This window comes from Polypterus senegalus, chromosome 9 (genome assembly GCF_016835505.1).
Source record: "Polypterus senegalus isolate Bchr_013 chromosome 9, ASM1683550v1, whole genome shotgun sequence".
NCBI classification, from domain to species: domain Eukaryota; kingdom Metazoa; phylum Chordata; class Cladistia; order Polypteriformes; family Polypteridae; genus Polypterus; species Polypterus senegalus.
This window is the reverse complement of record NC_053162.1, coordinates 120,466,337-120,482,598: the sequence shown is the minus strand read 5'-3', so window position 1 is coordinate 120,482,598 and position 16,262 is coordinate 120,466,337. Positions and strand designations below refer to the sequence as shown.

Sequence of the window (16,262 nt, the reverse complement as noted above, 5' to 3'; positions counted from 1 at the left end):
TGGAGAACACAATAAAGACTTGTCTACCAGTGATCTGTTAATTTTTTGGTTACTTCTATGCATTCTAATTCTGTGCTTTACGGGAAAAATAAGTCAATATCACAAAATGCCCAACAAAACACTTGGCTTTAATAGTACACTTACTCACCCGAATGATGTGATTTTTTTGGGAAAAGGAAGGGATTTGGACTATTTTGCAGTAGTAGAAGGTTGTCAGATGTGGGACTTTAAACTGCAAAAAAAAAACAGAAAATGGTTTTGGAACTGTTAAACCTGTAATCTTTATGGAAAAAGAGCTTATTTCTAAGAAGACATTTCTTTCAAAAGCCTTTGTATATCCGTCTCACTACTGCCTCTAACAGAAAAAAAGTTGTTCTTCATGAGGGTATCTCTGAGACATGTTTCAGTGTTAATTGGATGGCATCGTACAAGAACAGGACATCATCCTGAGTAAGAAAATATCCATCCATCCACCCATTATCCAACCTGCTATATCCTAACTACAGGGTCACGGGGGTCTGCTCTAGCCAATCCCAGCCAACACAGAGCGCCAGGCAGGAAACAAACATTGGGTAGGGCGCCAGCCCACCACAGACCGTAAAAAAAATATAGTTTCTGGAAATCCAAAAATAACAAACTTTTTAACATTATTCAAAACAAAGAACTCAATACTGAGAAGTACTTTTGGTTTTTGTATGATCATAAAATAACTGAAATATACTGTGTAAGTTAAGTTAAGGTCAGAATATAGGTGGCATTGAACATGGTGGTGAGTCATAGTAGCAGGTTTGCAGTATGTAAGGCCGCTTAGAGACATGTCTGGAAAAAAACTACAGATTGGTTCCAAAAACATCTTCAGACCTAACTTGGTTTAATAAAGCTCTTTGTTAAAGACTATCAGGGATGCCATGGGCAATGACCCGGCCGGAACGCCGTGAGTGACCGGATGTGGGTCTGCGCCCACCCTGGATCACGTGGGGGGTCGCCATCCTGGTTGCTTTGGGGGCCACGGGTTGAGGGCATGGAAGCCCTACCCTGTACGGGCCCGTGGTCACCGCCAGAAGGCGCCCCAATGCCTTGGGGATCTGTTACCTCAGCACTTCTGCCACACCAGGAAGTGCTGGGGGGAAGAATTAAAAGGGCGCCCGGAGAGCTGCCTGGAGAACAGCCGGCACTTCCGCCACGCTGGGGCATGGCCAACATGGGAGTGTCGGGAACCACCTGGAGCTCATCCGGGAGCATATAAAAGGGGCCGTCTCCCTTCATTCAAGGCTGGAGTCGGGTGGAAGCAGGACAAAGCAAGAGAGGAGAGTGGAGGTGGCCCGAAGAAAGGCATTCGTGTGGCCAGGACTGAGAGTTGGGGTTTGTGCACTAATGAACTGGGTCTGAGTGACCATATTTGTGTAAATATTGTAAATAATAAACGTGTGGTGGTGATTTACAACATGTCTGCCTGTCTGTGTCCGGGTCAGCTCCACAAGACCTATCAAAAGATGGAGCCTATTTTATGTAATTGTGCCAAACGTTTCTTGGTTTGCCTGAAGCTTAACTAAAACAGGGAATTTTTGCTAGAACAGATATTAGAAAAGTGATTTCTCATGGGGAATTTGATGATGTGATGACCAAACCTGGAATGAGAGACTTAGGCATCATTCAAATAAGTAATTTCTATGGTTTTAGGTAAGAAGCAACATTCAAATTATAAAAAAATTATGAAAAAAATATTAACTTTAAGAAATTAGGCTGCAATATGAGTCTCAAAGTCCACTTTTTGGAATGACATTTAGATTTTTTCCCTAAAAAACTAAGAGAAGTATGTGATGATCAGGGGGAAAGATTTCATCACAATATCAAGAACATGAAAAGAAAGTATCAGGGAAATTGGGATTTCAGTAGGATGATAGATGAGTGCTGGATGATTCATAGGAATGTAACGGAAAAAGTGTACAAATGACAAACCATCAAGTGAAGCTTTACATCAAAATACTAAGAAGAGATAAAGACTGGAGAAGTTGTAAACCAATCAATGAATATGTGTTATTGCTTTCTTTATATTCCATAGCATTGCAAGGAAAGTAAACATCAAGGTGGTAGCAAAATACATGCTGAAATAGGAGAAATTCACAGTAACACCAGCATTGGAAAGATAACAAACATCAACGTAGAAAAAACAAAAAATTGTAAACAACACAGACAATGTTCTAAATTGAGGTAAAACTTTGAAATTGCAATTTATAAATAAGATGTGTGGCACTGATACATTTTGTTGCACTTCTCTGCACAGCTTCTAGTGCTGCTATGTAGTGTTTGTCCAGACTCAGACTCCAAAGACTAGATGCAGTTTTATTAGTCTGTTATATAGTCTGAATATAACATCTCTCTTTTTTCGAGGTCCTGTAAATAAAAAATAAAAGCAACATTTTTAAACTCGACAAAATAACTGTTTTGAGCAAATCCTTACTATAAGATCATCTCTATGACTAAAGGTATTTACCATGTAGCGTATTTCTAGCCTAGAAACATAGGTTTATAGATGTAAAAGTTATACACATAACAGCACTAGAAGCTGCACAGAGAAGAACCACCAAATATATTCTGGGGCTAAAGGGTTAACTCTCACTGGGTAAAGGAATTAATCCCCTTTAGTTCTGAGCATTGAATGATGCAAAGGGACCTAATCCCTGTCTTCAAAATGTTCTCCGTCTTCAAGAACAACAATAGAAATAAGGGGAAATGCTTTTAAGATAGGCAAGGAAGTACTTCTTAAAACAAAAAAGTGGGAAACTGGAACAAATTACATCAGTAACAGACCACTATTTGAAGCAGAAACTATCACATCATGTTTAATTAACAAGATGTTATTAGTATAAGATGAGACATTCTGTATGTAAAGTGATAAAGTGCAACTTACAAAGTATAGAAAGGCTTGCAGAGATTATAACACTAATAATGTTGAGGCTATCAAAAACAATCAGAACTCTTAACTTTTTAATTTTTATTGGTGAAAGGCTTTCAAAGGGAAGTCCAAAGGAGTAATCATAGAGTCTGTTAAGAAATTACAAAATCACTAAGGTGACCAAGGCCAAAGGGGAAAAGATGAAAACCAAAAACATAAAAAGCATTAGAAAATTAATGAGGGGTTTGTATCCTTCTCTTGATGAGACTTTTCTTTTGAGAAACAAAACACAAAGCCCAGATACTGTAAATGCATCTTGATATTTTATAGCAAGCTTAACAAGATGTAATGCACACATTCATTCTAACAATGTGCAGCTCTGTATGTAACGAAGCATAAAATGGTACCTACAATGACAACATTGACATAAATAAAAAACAGAACAAATATTAAAAATCTAACAGAAACCTTGACAGTTTCTAAAATGTATCAGGATGACATGTTGGGACAACTTTTTTAATAGCTAAACAAACAAATGTAATGTACTGAATAGTTCCTCTTGTCTGTTCACTTTTTTATATACTTATCCAGTAAATGGTAAGCAGTTTTTAAGTTTGTGAAGCATATTAGGTGCTGTTTTTGATGTCTATTATTTGAACATGATCATTCATTTAAAAGTCAATTAATTTTCTTTGGATGAAAACTGATCCTGTGGAAAGGGGACTTGTACAAAGGGGTAACTACAGTGGCTCAAGCTTCTGCCCCTTTACTCTCATTGGTCCAAGTGACCAAAGAGCAAGGACCTAATCAATCAATTCCAAGCACAATTGTCCACCACCTTTTGTTTGTAAAAAAACAGAGATAAAACAGTGATGAGCAATGTGCCTTGCTAAAGCTAGGAAGGTACTATCCCATATGAAATAAAGAAGGGTGTGGCCATAAGGGGGCACCACTAATCCCCAATTCCCAGACACAGTTCGACCTGACACAGTTCCAAGTTCAAATAAAAGTTATTTTATTAATCACAGTATATTCTTTTGGTGTACAAAGTCCAAATGCCACAATCACAAATAGTAAACAGTCCTTCTCACCTCCTACTGGTGACTGTTACCCTCTGCTTCATGTTCCATTTCCACGTCATGTGAAAGCTGCCCAAAGTAGGGAGACCTTCACCTGGCAGTGCCCCCTGGTAACAGCCAGGGATCCCAACAGGATTGCCTAACCAAACTACAGGTCAAGTAAAACCCTGTGGCAGTCCAAACTGTGACCATACCAGACTAGCACTGCCGCCTTTCACACTGGGAGATAAACTATACCTGATAACTGGTTTTCCCCCACAGGATAGGAACCTAAAGCCATCCCAGCTTAGCAAAGCATTTTAAAACCACAGGCCTATGTTAAAATGCATCTCTATGACCACATGTATGTCTGATTGCCTTGAAAGAAAACATGAAAGGGCTGATTTGGGCAACACCATTCAAGATCAGTCGCGCCAAGTCTACTGACAGAGCTGAGAGTCATTCATTCATACATCAGCTCAAAGAATAGTGCTACATTAAATTAGCACCAAACTCTTTGAACATCATTGGAATGTTTCCAACACTGTTTAATTTTCTGAAAGTCAATGCCACATTGATGGTGTCAATAGAAAGGGCTAAACAAAATTATTCCAAGCTAAGTTCTTTTAAGTCTAAACTCAGAAAACTATACTGTATTTACAAGAATTGCATTCTTGCAATATACTGAACTAAGTGGAAGTCATTGCAATCTGTCAGAAAATAGGATCCAAAAGAAAGATTCTGCTCTTAAACCTAAAAGCTGACAACACATAGAACGCAAAAGGGTATTATGCTTCTGTTATTGAAAGGTGTTAATTCACATAGTAGATTTAAAATCTTTTTACTTTGTACTGCAGGGTCCTGGAACAAAAAAGGCCCAGTGAAAAGCACTTCTGCTCTTTTGATCCACTGCACAACAAAAGGTCTCTGTACTTCATTGCTTTGTTCACAGTCAATGTTCAGAAAAATACCCTTAAATAATTTTTAATTGCAGGAACTTTAACTTACATTTGTTACTGTCAAGTCAAAATAACTATAGTTGACTGCAGATTGCACACTGCCAGCATAATTAAGCAAATTGATGACCTTGGCACCTCGTGATGCTCCATGATAAGAAATAGTATCTTTTGATCCATATGCATAAATCAGTATCATTGGTGTTGCCTGTAAAAAATGTTGTAGAAATATTAAACTGCAATGTACAAACCTTACATATTGTGTCTTCTTCATTATAAAGTAGAACTGACTAATGCTGCTAATTTACATTCATGTTTTTTAAACTGTGGTATAGCTTTTTTTTCTAGTAGTCTCATGTTAGCATCTAAAAATATCAAAATTAAAATTGGTGCATGAGATGTCCAGAATCAAACAAAAACATATTCTATATTTAACATTGGTTTCATTTTAAATGTATGATACTGCAGATTGTATAGTTACCCTGTATACATGTATAACTGTACTTTATATAACTGAGTGTTAAAGTCAAGAATGAACTTACTGTGATTGGCAGGTCATCAGTATCACATGTCTGAAGTTGCCTGCTAAAAGTCATTGTTGTTGTGCTGCCACTTTCCTTCAGATCTATCAAGGTGTAATCCTGTTTTGCATCAACCAGTGGCAGTGTATTTCCTGTTGCATGTCTATCCTGTCACAGAAAAATCAGAGACATTCAGATCCAGAAGCAATAAGAATACGCGATTGCTGAACAAAATATGATTTCTTCATCCATATTATGGAATTAGTCCATCTGTACTGAAATGAAAGTTGTATATGCAGATAGAAATGTAACATTGTGAGGATCTCACACATTTACAATCAATTATAAGAAGTCTGCAAAATTCAAAGTCTTGTAATTATGATAAGCTAAATTAACAGCTTGGGACATCTCAATATATGTTTCAAGGTATGTGGAAAGACATTTAAGATATCTAAAAATGAATTACAGATATCTCTAAATTTGTCTATTTCAAGAGATCTTGATATTTTACACTGCATTTGAAGATGTCTCAAATGCAATTCAAGAAATCTTAAAAAAATAAGTCGGTACACATTTAGATATTCTAAAATGCAACTAAATCTAAGATTACCTATATTTTCTATGGAAGTCCCTGTCGATTTTAAGATATTTTGAAATTAATTTGATATATTTCAAAGTGAGCAGTAGATTATTTTGAGATATGTTGAAATGCAATGTAGAAACCTGGAAATGGACAGGAAGCTGTTTTTTGAGGTACCTATATTTTTCCTATTTAAAAATTCTTTTATTAAGTTACTAGACATTAAGCCCGTTACATTAACGGGCGCTAGAACAGTAGTGCATAAACATTAGTAGGAACAGTCTATATTAAATGGCAAGGGACCTTGACCTCATTCTGTTTCTTGTCTTAATTTTTTTTTGTCAAAAATATTTTTGCAAGAAGCCTAAAGTAAAATAATAATAAAAATACAATAGAAACGTATATGAAAATACAGTAAGTATAATTAATGTTGCCTTACTGTAAAACTTTGTAACAATCTGTAAGACACAATATCTGAAGAAGATATTTAGGTACATTTTTCTATTTTTTTAACTCATTAAATTTTTCTATACAATTTTATTATCGACAACATTTCTTGTAAATATTATGTCTGAGTTTGGCAAAAGTTTGCCTTGTTCAGGACCATCTACAACCTTGACAACAACATCTTCTTCTAACTCTTGATAATGCAACATATAACTGACCGTGGCTGAATACTGGTTCTGGCAAGTAAATGGCAACTTTTTCTAAGGTTTGCTCTTCTGAGTCTTTCTCTTTTAGCGTTTTTCTGACGGTCATTTTCTTTTTCTTCAATCGATCTATTTGCTCGTATTTTTCTTTGTCTTTAAGCCTTTCTTTTGTTGATGTTTACTTGTTGAGCTAACCGTTCTTCCAGGAGATGTTGCTTATATAGGATTTGATTGTCTGTGTCTTTTGTCCTACTTGACGTGTCCTTTTTTTTGAGTGACATGTTGTTATTAAATACATCCTACAGTAATACTGGCTTGTATGTGGCTGTAATATGCATCACTGTATTGTGTGTCTATAATTTTCTCTCGCAGTAATACTGGTTTGTATTTCCGTAAAAAGTCTGTAATTTTCTCTGACAGTAATACTGGCTTTAATGTCCGTAATATGACTTTAATTTTCTTTCACAACAGTGGGCAATCAGCAGAGTGTCCCCAGCAACTGATGTAATGTGTGGCATGTACCTGATAATCGTGCCTGTGGCATCTCCCCAGCAAGTATTTTAATCTGTGCTGGCGTGCAGCTGATTATTTTATGTGTGGCATCTCCCCAGCAACGGATTTTATTTGCGGGGCCATGACTACCCAATCAGCACTCTCCCCAGCCATGGTGTCCTTTATTTCTTATCATGCGCGGCCCTGGCAAGGCCATTCACTGTGTGCCCAGCTTCCAGTGTGTGTGTGCGTCCACGGTGCTGAGCGCATGGACGGGGAACAGTGCGATGTGCGGCGCGGCCCGCGCATGCGCACTTCACCAGAAGACACACACGAACACCTGGACGCACGCAGGGGTTTTATTAAAGGGGATAGTGTCAGTTTGTCTGTATACAGTGTTTGGTATAGGAATCTAAACAGCAATGTTAATGTTTGGAATGTGCCCTCTGCTGGAATGGAATATGTGATTCATATTGTTACAACATGCATTATAAAATAATTCCAATAGATGGTACTTTGCAAAAATTAATATTGAATGGAGGAAGGAGAAATATTGACTTATACTACATACTGAAAAGGCAAAAAAATGGATTTTAGACACAGTTTATATTGTGTTATGTTGATTTAATTAGATTAAGGCACTTTTGTTTATTTGTTTTTTATTTGTTCTGTAATGTTGAAGGAGTTCTGTGTGTTTTTTTCTTACAGCTTCTGTAACCCTGCAGTTTGCCTGTGGGTTCAATATAATGTCTATCTGTTTATAATGACTTGAATGTCAATTTCTTTCATAAACATGAGGAACAAAATGAGTCAAGTTGAGATTTAGAAAATTGTATATATATATATATATATATGGTATGTTAAATTTAAAGTTAAAATAACATATTACATTATATTAATTGGACTGCAAAATTATACTTTTTCTTTTTTATACATAATGAACACCAAATATCAGCTGAGATTGTGTCCACCATCTTACAACCCCTTGTTGATTTAAACCAATTTTACAATATAATGTTTTGTTATAATGTTTTCACCCTGACTAGAAGATATTTGGTTAAATGCAGAAAAAGCCAAGACTCAGGAAAGATATTTACAAGAGTATGCATATTTGTTGTATGTCACATGCTAATAATAAAAAGTTTAAAACACTTACAGTAAAATAAACTGTGCCATCTGGATTGACACCTCCAATTACAACATCTGATCCAGTCATGCTTCCACTGGGGCTAAATCCAAAGCCAACCCACCCAGTAGTATTGGCAACAACTTGAAATGTGATTGGTCCTCCATTGTTATCAAAGCCCCAGCTGACAGACATCAGGTTGGCTGAGTCAAGATATTCTGTGAAGGGCAAAGTGATGGCAGAGAAACACACAGAGCAGCACAGACCAAAAATGCAGAGTAGCAGGTTACCACACTTGCCGATCATCTTTACTGCTGTAAAAAGAAATACATAATACAGTGATGAGTACTGTTAAAAGAATTGATGAGCAACTGCAGATTGGGGCCAACAAAATTATCTTGTATTATAGCTTTGTGGTGACTAATATTGAAAAATTGTGAAAAATACACTACAATATATGGTAATGTTGCATTTTATGTAGGTGGAGTATAAATTATGAAAGAATGAGTTTGAGCTAAACTAAAAACTACATTATTTTGATTTATTTATATCTTCAAAGTCATTTCCTAAATCTAGAAAAATTCAATGTGTGGAAGTTTCATGGACTAAATTACTTAAATGAGACCAGGCTCCAGCACAAAACAGAGCTGTATTAAGTGAGTATGATAAACATTAGATGTATGTATGGATGGACAGATTGATGAATGAATGGATCGATGGTTGTGTATTAATATAAAAACATGACAAGTAGAAAATATATTTTAGCATTCATGGCTTTCCCCATGATAGTCCATTAAATTTGGAATGTACCGTACTTTGCTCTGAATCAGTGGTTGGTTGCTAGCAAAACAGGTGGCTATCACAAGGCAGTAAACTTACACACTTCTAGCTAGATAATTATTATCTTAAACTCAGTTTGAACTGGCTGAGCAAAGGCCTTTAAAAATAAGCCAAAAATCACTGGAAAATGTTATATAATTTGATGTCTGTGTTCTGCCATTTGTTGTTGCCCTATCACATTTTGCTGCCATAGAGGTCAGAAGTAAGGGAAGCAAAATGTGATAGGTGTAGCTATTGTATTATGCTTCCTATCCGATTTTGTTGTCTTTATAAAAAGTAATAGGAAAACTGAAGGTCAAGAAATCACAATTAAAAATAACCAACAGATGACTTGAAGGGTATGATTAGAATTAAAACTGATAGCAGACAGTCTTAACATGGGAAACAGTGTAAACACATAGATGCAACATTCGCTTCAGACAGGCATGTCAGAAAGCTGCCTTCTTGGAATGGTCGACCTCTCATTTTAAACGCATATGGGTGAATCAATTTTATCTCTGACTTTGACAGAAAACCTCATAACTGTGCAGCCTGTACACACAAGTACAGCAGAAACCAGCAGACAAGACAGTAAAGGAGCATTTTTCACAACAAGGCTCTCCTTAATATGTGTTTAAATTTTATTACTAGTTTGTATTTTTTATTACCAGAATTCCCTATTTATTTTTTTTTAGATTACGAGTATAAATGCAGGCAATTATGTTCATAGTTACATTTGTGTAAATGTTTTCATGACAAAATAAGTATTAAATTACAGTTTCTTGTTTTGACATACATAATAATTAATTTTCAAGTTATTATATATGTGTGAAAAATATTACAGCTATCATGTATATTTACAAATTATCATTAGTATGTGCAAAATCATTTTGTTAGAAGCATATTAATGCTAATGAGTTTGTATAAGGTTGTATTTAAATTACTTGCCCAAAGTTTGAAATCAACAATCTGTCATACTCCTGTGCTTGGGAGACAACTTGAGGGCTTATCTAATGGTAATTCCACCCCAAAATTTAGAAAAGCACTGGGCACCTGCAAAACAGAGAATTTGCATTGCATTGTATTGAATTGAATGTTGTGAATGAATTAAGACTATTTTCCACATGGGGGAATCAGAAAATTTACCAATGTTTATTTTAATTAATTAGTTTCATGACCTGTTATTGTATGTACTTTGTATTAGAGCTTTTTTTTTAGTATACTGAATAGGTGTTACCGTATTACCTGTATATTCCTTTAGAGAAAGTCAAACATATTAGGTATTTATTTATTTATTGTGGTTTATACTATCACAGCTTCTTGCAGCTTTTAATTAATAAAGTTTTACAAATAATTTAATAGGTAAAATGAAAAATTGCATGCTAACGTGTCTTAAAGATAACAAAACAAATTCTATGAAAATCTGTTGAGAAATAAGAAACGTTTACAAGTGGATCTTGACAGCTCCAATATGGTGGGTACATTGATATATCCCAATCAATGATGCAATTTATGTATATTTATGGTTGATTTATAGTCGATCTAAGCCTGGCTACTTCCCCAGACTCAACAGTGGCCTTGGTCACATACTCTATCCAGTAGATTTATGCAGATCTCATAAGAGTCACAATTACTGCTCATAAGTTCTTGATCATATTTCATGTTTGTCTTCACTCTTTTGCATACAAACAAACAAAACCATACAAACTCACACACCATCTGTATGAACTCTTTCATGGCTGGCTTCCCAGGAGAAAAAACAGTCTCTTTCAGGCTGTAGGCACTAAGACACACCAGAATTTTGATGCAAAAAACACCACTGCATTTTGAAACAAGAGGGACAGTGGAAGCAACAGCAAACTGTACTATTCCTGCGGCATCAAATGAGAGCTTCTGACAGAACGTATATATGTGTTCCCTTTAAACAGCTCAATAATGCAGATCTAATTCAAACTGTTATCAGTTATTTGCTGTACCAAGTCTACCTGTTGCAAAATGATGCAACTCGCTTTCACTGTTAAATGCTTACTTCCTTTGAGGCCCCTTAGAACTGACAGAATATCATTGAGCTGCACATTATGAAACATATTCTGGGGAACCACAGGAATGCCTTTTGAGGTCAAAAATTCTGTTATGGAGAGGGCAGTATGACATGGGGCGTTGTCATGATGGAGCATCCATTTGTCTGCAATGTCTGGTCTCACGCGAGTGACCCTTTTTCTGAGCCTTTCAAGGACGTCTTTATAAAAACTTGGTTGACAGTTTGTCCTGGAGGAACAAATTCTTTGTGGACGATTCCCCTTTTGTCAAAAAAACAAATCAGCATTGATTTGATCTTTGATTTGCTCATTTGAGCTTTATTTGGTCGAGGAGAGTTTGCAGTGTGCCACTCCTGACTTTGCCTCTTGGTCTCAGGATCGTATTCAGAAATCCATGATTCATCACCTGTGATCACACGATTAAAGAAATCTTGCTCATTAGCGATTCTGTCAAGAAGATCAAGACACTTGTTTTTTCGATTGTGCTTCTGCTCAATTGTGAGGTTTTTCGGCACCATTTTGGCACAGACCTTTTGCATGTGCAAATGTTCAGTCAAAATTTGATGAACGGTAAATCTGTTCAAATTTAATTGTTCACTCAGAATTCTTAATGTTAAACGACGGTCTGATCTCACAAGAGTGTTCACACGTTTGATGTTTTCATTGGTTTTCGAAGTTGAATGCCTCCCTGAATGGTGTTCATCTTCAATGTGTTTTCTGCCTTCCAAAAATGATTTGTGCCAGCGAAAAACTTGAGCTCGGGATAAAGAATGTTCCCCATTGGCCTGTTTTAACTTTTCAAACGTCACACCTGCCGATTCTCCAAGCTTAACACAAAATTTAATGGCACAACGTTGCTCCAAATTCCGCTGTTCCATTTTGTGTGACGCACAGCCAAAAACACAACTTCGCTAATAGCAGTCACAAAAATCACGTAGTTAACGGAAGGAGTTGAAACTCGCACTGAGCTATGGGAGGGTACTGATACACGTGCTCTATCAAGGACAACAGTGTTGCCAGTCACATTACTTTTCTGCCACACCTCGTATTTTTCCTCAGAGGATATAAATGAAGGAAATAATCTTAATGGATGTACTAAGTGTTGTACATTACACTTGGCTCTAAACAGTGTGAATTTGGGCAGGAGGTCACAGTCTGATGAGAGGTCAAAAAGAGAAAAACATCTACAACTAATTGGCTCTCAGCTGTTCAATTCCCAAATTGGATACTTTCTTTTGTGATTTAATGGTTTTCATTTGGACCAAGATGAGTATTTTTATAATGCAAGCTTATCTATTTCTTCATTTTCAATATATAGTTGCATGTTTGTTGTTATGTTTTGTTATTTTTAACACCACCATTTTGGTTCTTGTGTACACTGTCATTTTGTGCCATTTAGCCTCTTTGTTGGTGGCAATGGCACAGTTGCCACTCATGTGACTAGGAAGTCATGTAATGTTAGACATCATCATGACCAACCTAACTAACCATCGACTCACTGCTATACATTAAACAAGAACAATGACTGGTCTGGCATGTAGACAAAGATTTATGATACTCTTTCACAAAAAGCAGTCTATATTATCACACTAGCTGTGCTACCCATCTGAGATAGGTTGAAATCTAACAAATAAATATAGACTCAAGAATTAACGTTTGCAGTGCACCATTTGTTATTTTGTAATGCATGCAGTACAGTAATATAATGCATTGAATATGTCATTCCAACAGATGGTGCATCACAAACATTTGTAGTAATAAAATGCATTGCATTTGTCATTGCAACTGATGGCACATGACAAACATTAGCAGTACTTTTACGAATTCTATACCAAATGGCATATAACAGGGACATAGCAACCAGGCAGACATCTGTTATTTTATTAAGGTGGATAAGGGCCCCAGTGTAAAGCAGGTTAATTAGAAAGAGATACCAAATAGTCCTGTGGAGTACAGGGACAGTATCGCTGTAGCAAATGACATGTCCAGGATTGTTTGCTGCATTGGTTGTACAACATTTAGATGATAAATAATACAAAATCACCAAATGCTTGGCTTACACATACAACAGGACACACAGTATATGCTTAACTGGTAAATATCTGAATTTGTATCTCCTGATCACAGTTTTTCTAGGTAATGGAAGAACACACAATTAATTTGAGGCATTGTAAATTATTCTAATAAATTAATTTGACAGACTAAAGACTATAAAGTAATTACAGGCTATTACATATAAGGCAGTACTAAACATTTTCTACACATAAAAAATATGAGGTAGTGACCAATTCAAATCATATTTGACTGCATAACATCCTGAGGAATGTTCTGATTGCATGATCTATTCTTTGTCTCCCTAAATGAAACATTAGATTTTATTTTGCCCTGCAAAGTACTGATTTTTTATTTAATTTTATTTTTATTTTTTCTCTGATGAACAATACTCTAACAAATTAATCCGTAGCTCTTTCTGATAATGTCCTTTCCTCTTTCTATTCTATCTGCTAAATCATAACAGACAAAAAAAAAACCCTCTACCAATTACCAATAAACAACAAAAACAGAATAAATTGCTCCATCAATGTCATCTAATAAAAAGGGTAAATCATAAAATCAATAGTACAAACCTACAAGTGTGAATTTGGAACGTCATTTATTTTTCTATAATTATTAAAGGATACATTAATAAATACAGTACCATTGTAAAACTGTTGTTATAAGACACACATTACCTAAATTAAATAAGTATTACACATTTCAAAATAAAGTTTAATTATCATACTCAATAAATATTTAGTACACAAGGAAAATTCAGTGTGAATTTAATACAGTGGTTGGTCCTTTAATATTTCGTGGTCCTTGTAGTACTGTGACCCAATTGTCAGTGTAGAGCTCCATATATACTGGAAACACTTGCTTTAACTTCATAAATGTTTTTAATAAAATAGTGGAAGCAGCACAATCTGTAGGAAAGAGAACTTCTTCTATACTTGCTATACTTTTACACTATTAGCCAACATTATTCTTCTTGTTATTGTTTTTTTTTTATTTTTTTCTAATGGTAAATACATAGTACATACTGTACATACTGTGTTAATTAAATTGTCAAGCTAGTATCTAAACACATCAGCTTTTGTTACCTATATATTTTGGTGACAGCTGAAGTTTAGAATCTTAGATAGACTAATGGTTGGGGAAATATTTCTGAACTTTTAGTAGCTATTGAGGACAAGATTATATAATTAAAATGTTTGTAACATTTACAATAAATAGTTAAAAAGTGACTAATATTAAAAGAGGTCGTTCTTAATGTTTAAGCCTGAGCATGCAGTTTCAGTTAATTGACAATTGATAGAATAAAAACTATGAAAACAAACTTACATATTTCAAATGTCCACCTCTCAGAGCTGCTTGTAATCACAGATGAATGAGTGAATGAGGACAGCATCAATCTGTTCATGAACACTTCTTATTTACAACCTACAGAAGACATTTATTTTTTTTGGAGAAGTGACCAAACCAGTTTTTTCATGTGATTTTTTTTTTTTTGTGTAGGCTGCATCAGCTTAAATTCTTTCAGACTGATTTATTGTAAAGGGCCACACACTCAAGAACTAAGAAAGATATTACTCTGACTAATCCTTCTATGAAGATATACTGTATATAAATGAACTATGTACCCTTTGACATAAAAATGTTTTAACCCAATAGTCAAATACAGTGTGTACCATTGAATCCATAACTTACAAAAGCGAGGATAATGTAAATAGTAAGGTGGAAAATTTTAATACTAAGGTGAGAGCTGCTGCTGACATAGTCACACCTGAAAAAACAGTTAAAAAATCTTCTAGCATTGTAATACCACGGAAGACCCAAAGAGAGTCTGATTTAAAGAGAACATGCCGGAGAGCTGAGAGTAAATGGAGAAAAGCTAAACTAACTATCCACTATGAAATATTGAAGGTTAAAATAACAGAATAAAATAACACAGTCCATCTTGAGAGGTACTGCTATTTCTCTAGAATTATAAATAACAATGCTAGTAATCCCAGAGCCTTATTCTCTACGATTGATCATCTGTTAAACCCAGGTTACTCAATGGAATGCCTCCAAAATACTTCCAGTAAAACTTGTGAGGCTATTGCTGTATTTTTTAATTAAAAAATTAATGATATTAGAAACAATATAGTACTTCTCCCCAACACTGATCCTCTTAAGCCCCAGTACTCCATTATAAACAAATTTAATTCTTTGACCAGGATTTGACCTGATTTATATAAAATAGCTTCTCAACTAAGACCCTCTGCCTGCGTCCGTGACCCAGTGCCAACAAGTTTTTTCAAAGAAGTATCCGGTATGCTAATTGATAGTATTCTTGACATAGTAAACTTGTCATTAGATACGGGGGTCTTCCCACACTGTCTTAAGATTGTTGTAGTTAAACCCCTACTCAAGAAAAATAATCTTGACTCCTCTGCTTTTGAAAATTTTAGACATATCTCGAACTTGCCTTTCTTAAGTAAAATTCTAGAGAAGTCAGTCAATTATGTAGCTAAATGACCACCTCAATAAACATGCTATTCTCGATAAGTTTCCGTCGGGTTTCAGAACAAATCACAGTACAGAAACTGCACTTGTTAAATTAGTAAATGACTTGTGGGTAATTGCAAACAGAGACCGTTTATCTATTCTCATCCTCTTAGACCTGAGTGCTGCATTTGATACTATTGATCACAATATTCTTAGAAATCATCTTAGTCAGTGGGTGGGCCTCTATGGCAGTGTCTTAAATTGGTTTGAATCCTACCTGGCAGGTAGAAAATTCTTTGTTAGTTGTGGTAAATATACTTCAATGACACATGATATTCTATATGGTTTTCCACAAGGCTCTATCCTGGGGTCACTGCTCTTTTCGATTTACATGCTTCCATTAGGTCAGATTATCTCGGGGCATAACGTGAGCTACCACAGCTATGCTGATGACACACAACTGTACTTATCCTGATGACTCGGACTCTGTTGATTCACTGATACAATGTCTTACTTGTGTTTCTGAATGGATGAGTAGTAATTTTCTCAAACTAAATAAAGAGAAAACTGAAATTTTAGTGATTGTCAATAATGG

The 16,262-nt window shown here is 35.5% G+C and overlaps 1 protein-coding gene across 1 annotated transcript in view; it reads right to left on the bottom strand.

Moving 5' to 3' along the window:
• Nucleotides 1-14,625, bottom strand: part of LOC120535679 (DBH-like monooxygenase protein 2 homolog) — a 66,648-nt gene extending 52,023 nt beyond the window's left edge. Inside the window, exons 1-5 of the mRNA XM_039763652.1 lie at nt 14,519-14,625; nt 8,310-8,593; nt 5,453-5,599; nt 4,963-5,118; nt 149-232 (exon numbers count right to left, since the gene is read on the bottom strand). Of these exons, the coding sequence (XP_039619586.1) occupies nt 149-232; nt 4,963-5,118; nt 5,453-5,599; nt 8,310-8,593; nt 14,519-14,597 (750 nt within the window). The 5' untranslated portion in view covers nt 14,598-14,625. The remainder of the gene's footprint in view (nt 1-148; nt 233-4,962; nt 5,119-5,452; nt 5,600-8,309; nt 8,594-14,518) is intronic.
• Between the last annotated feature and the right edge of the window lie 1,637 nt (nt 14,626-16,262).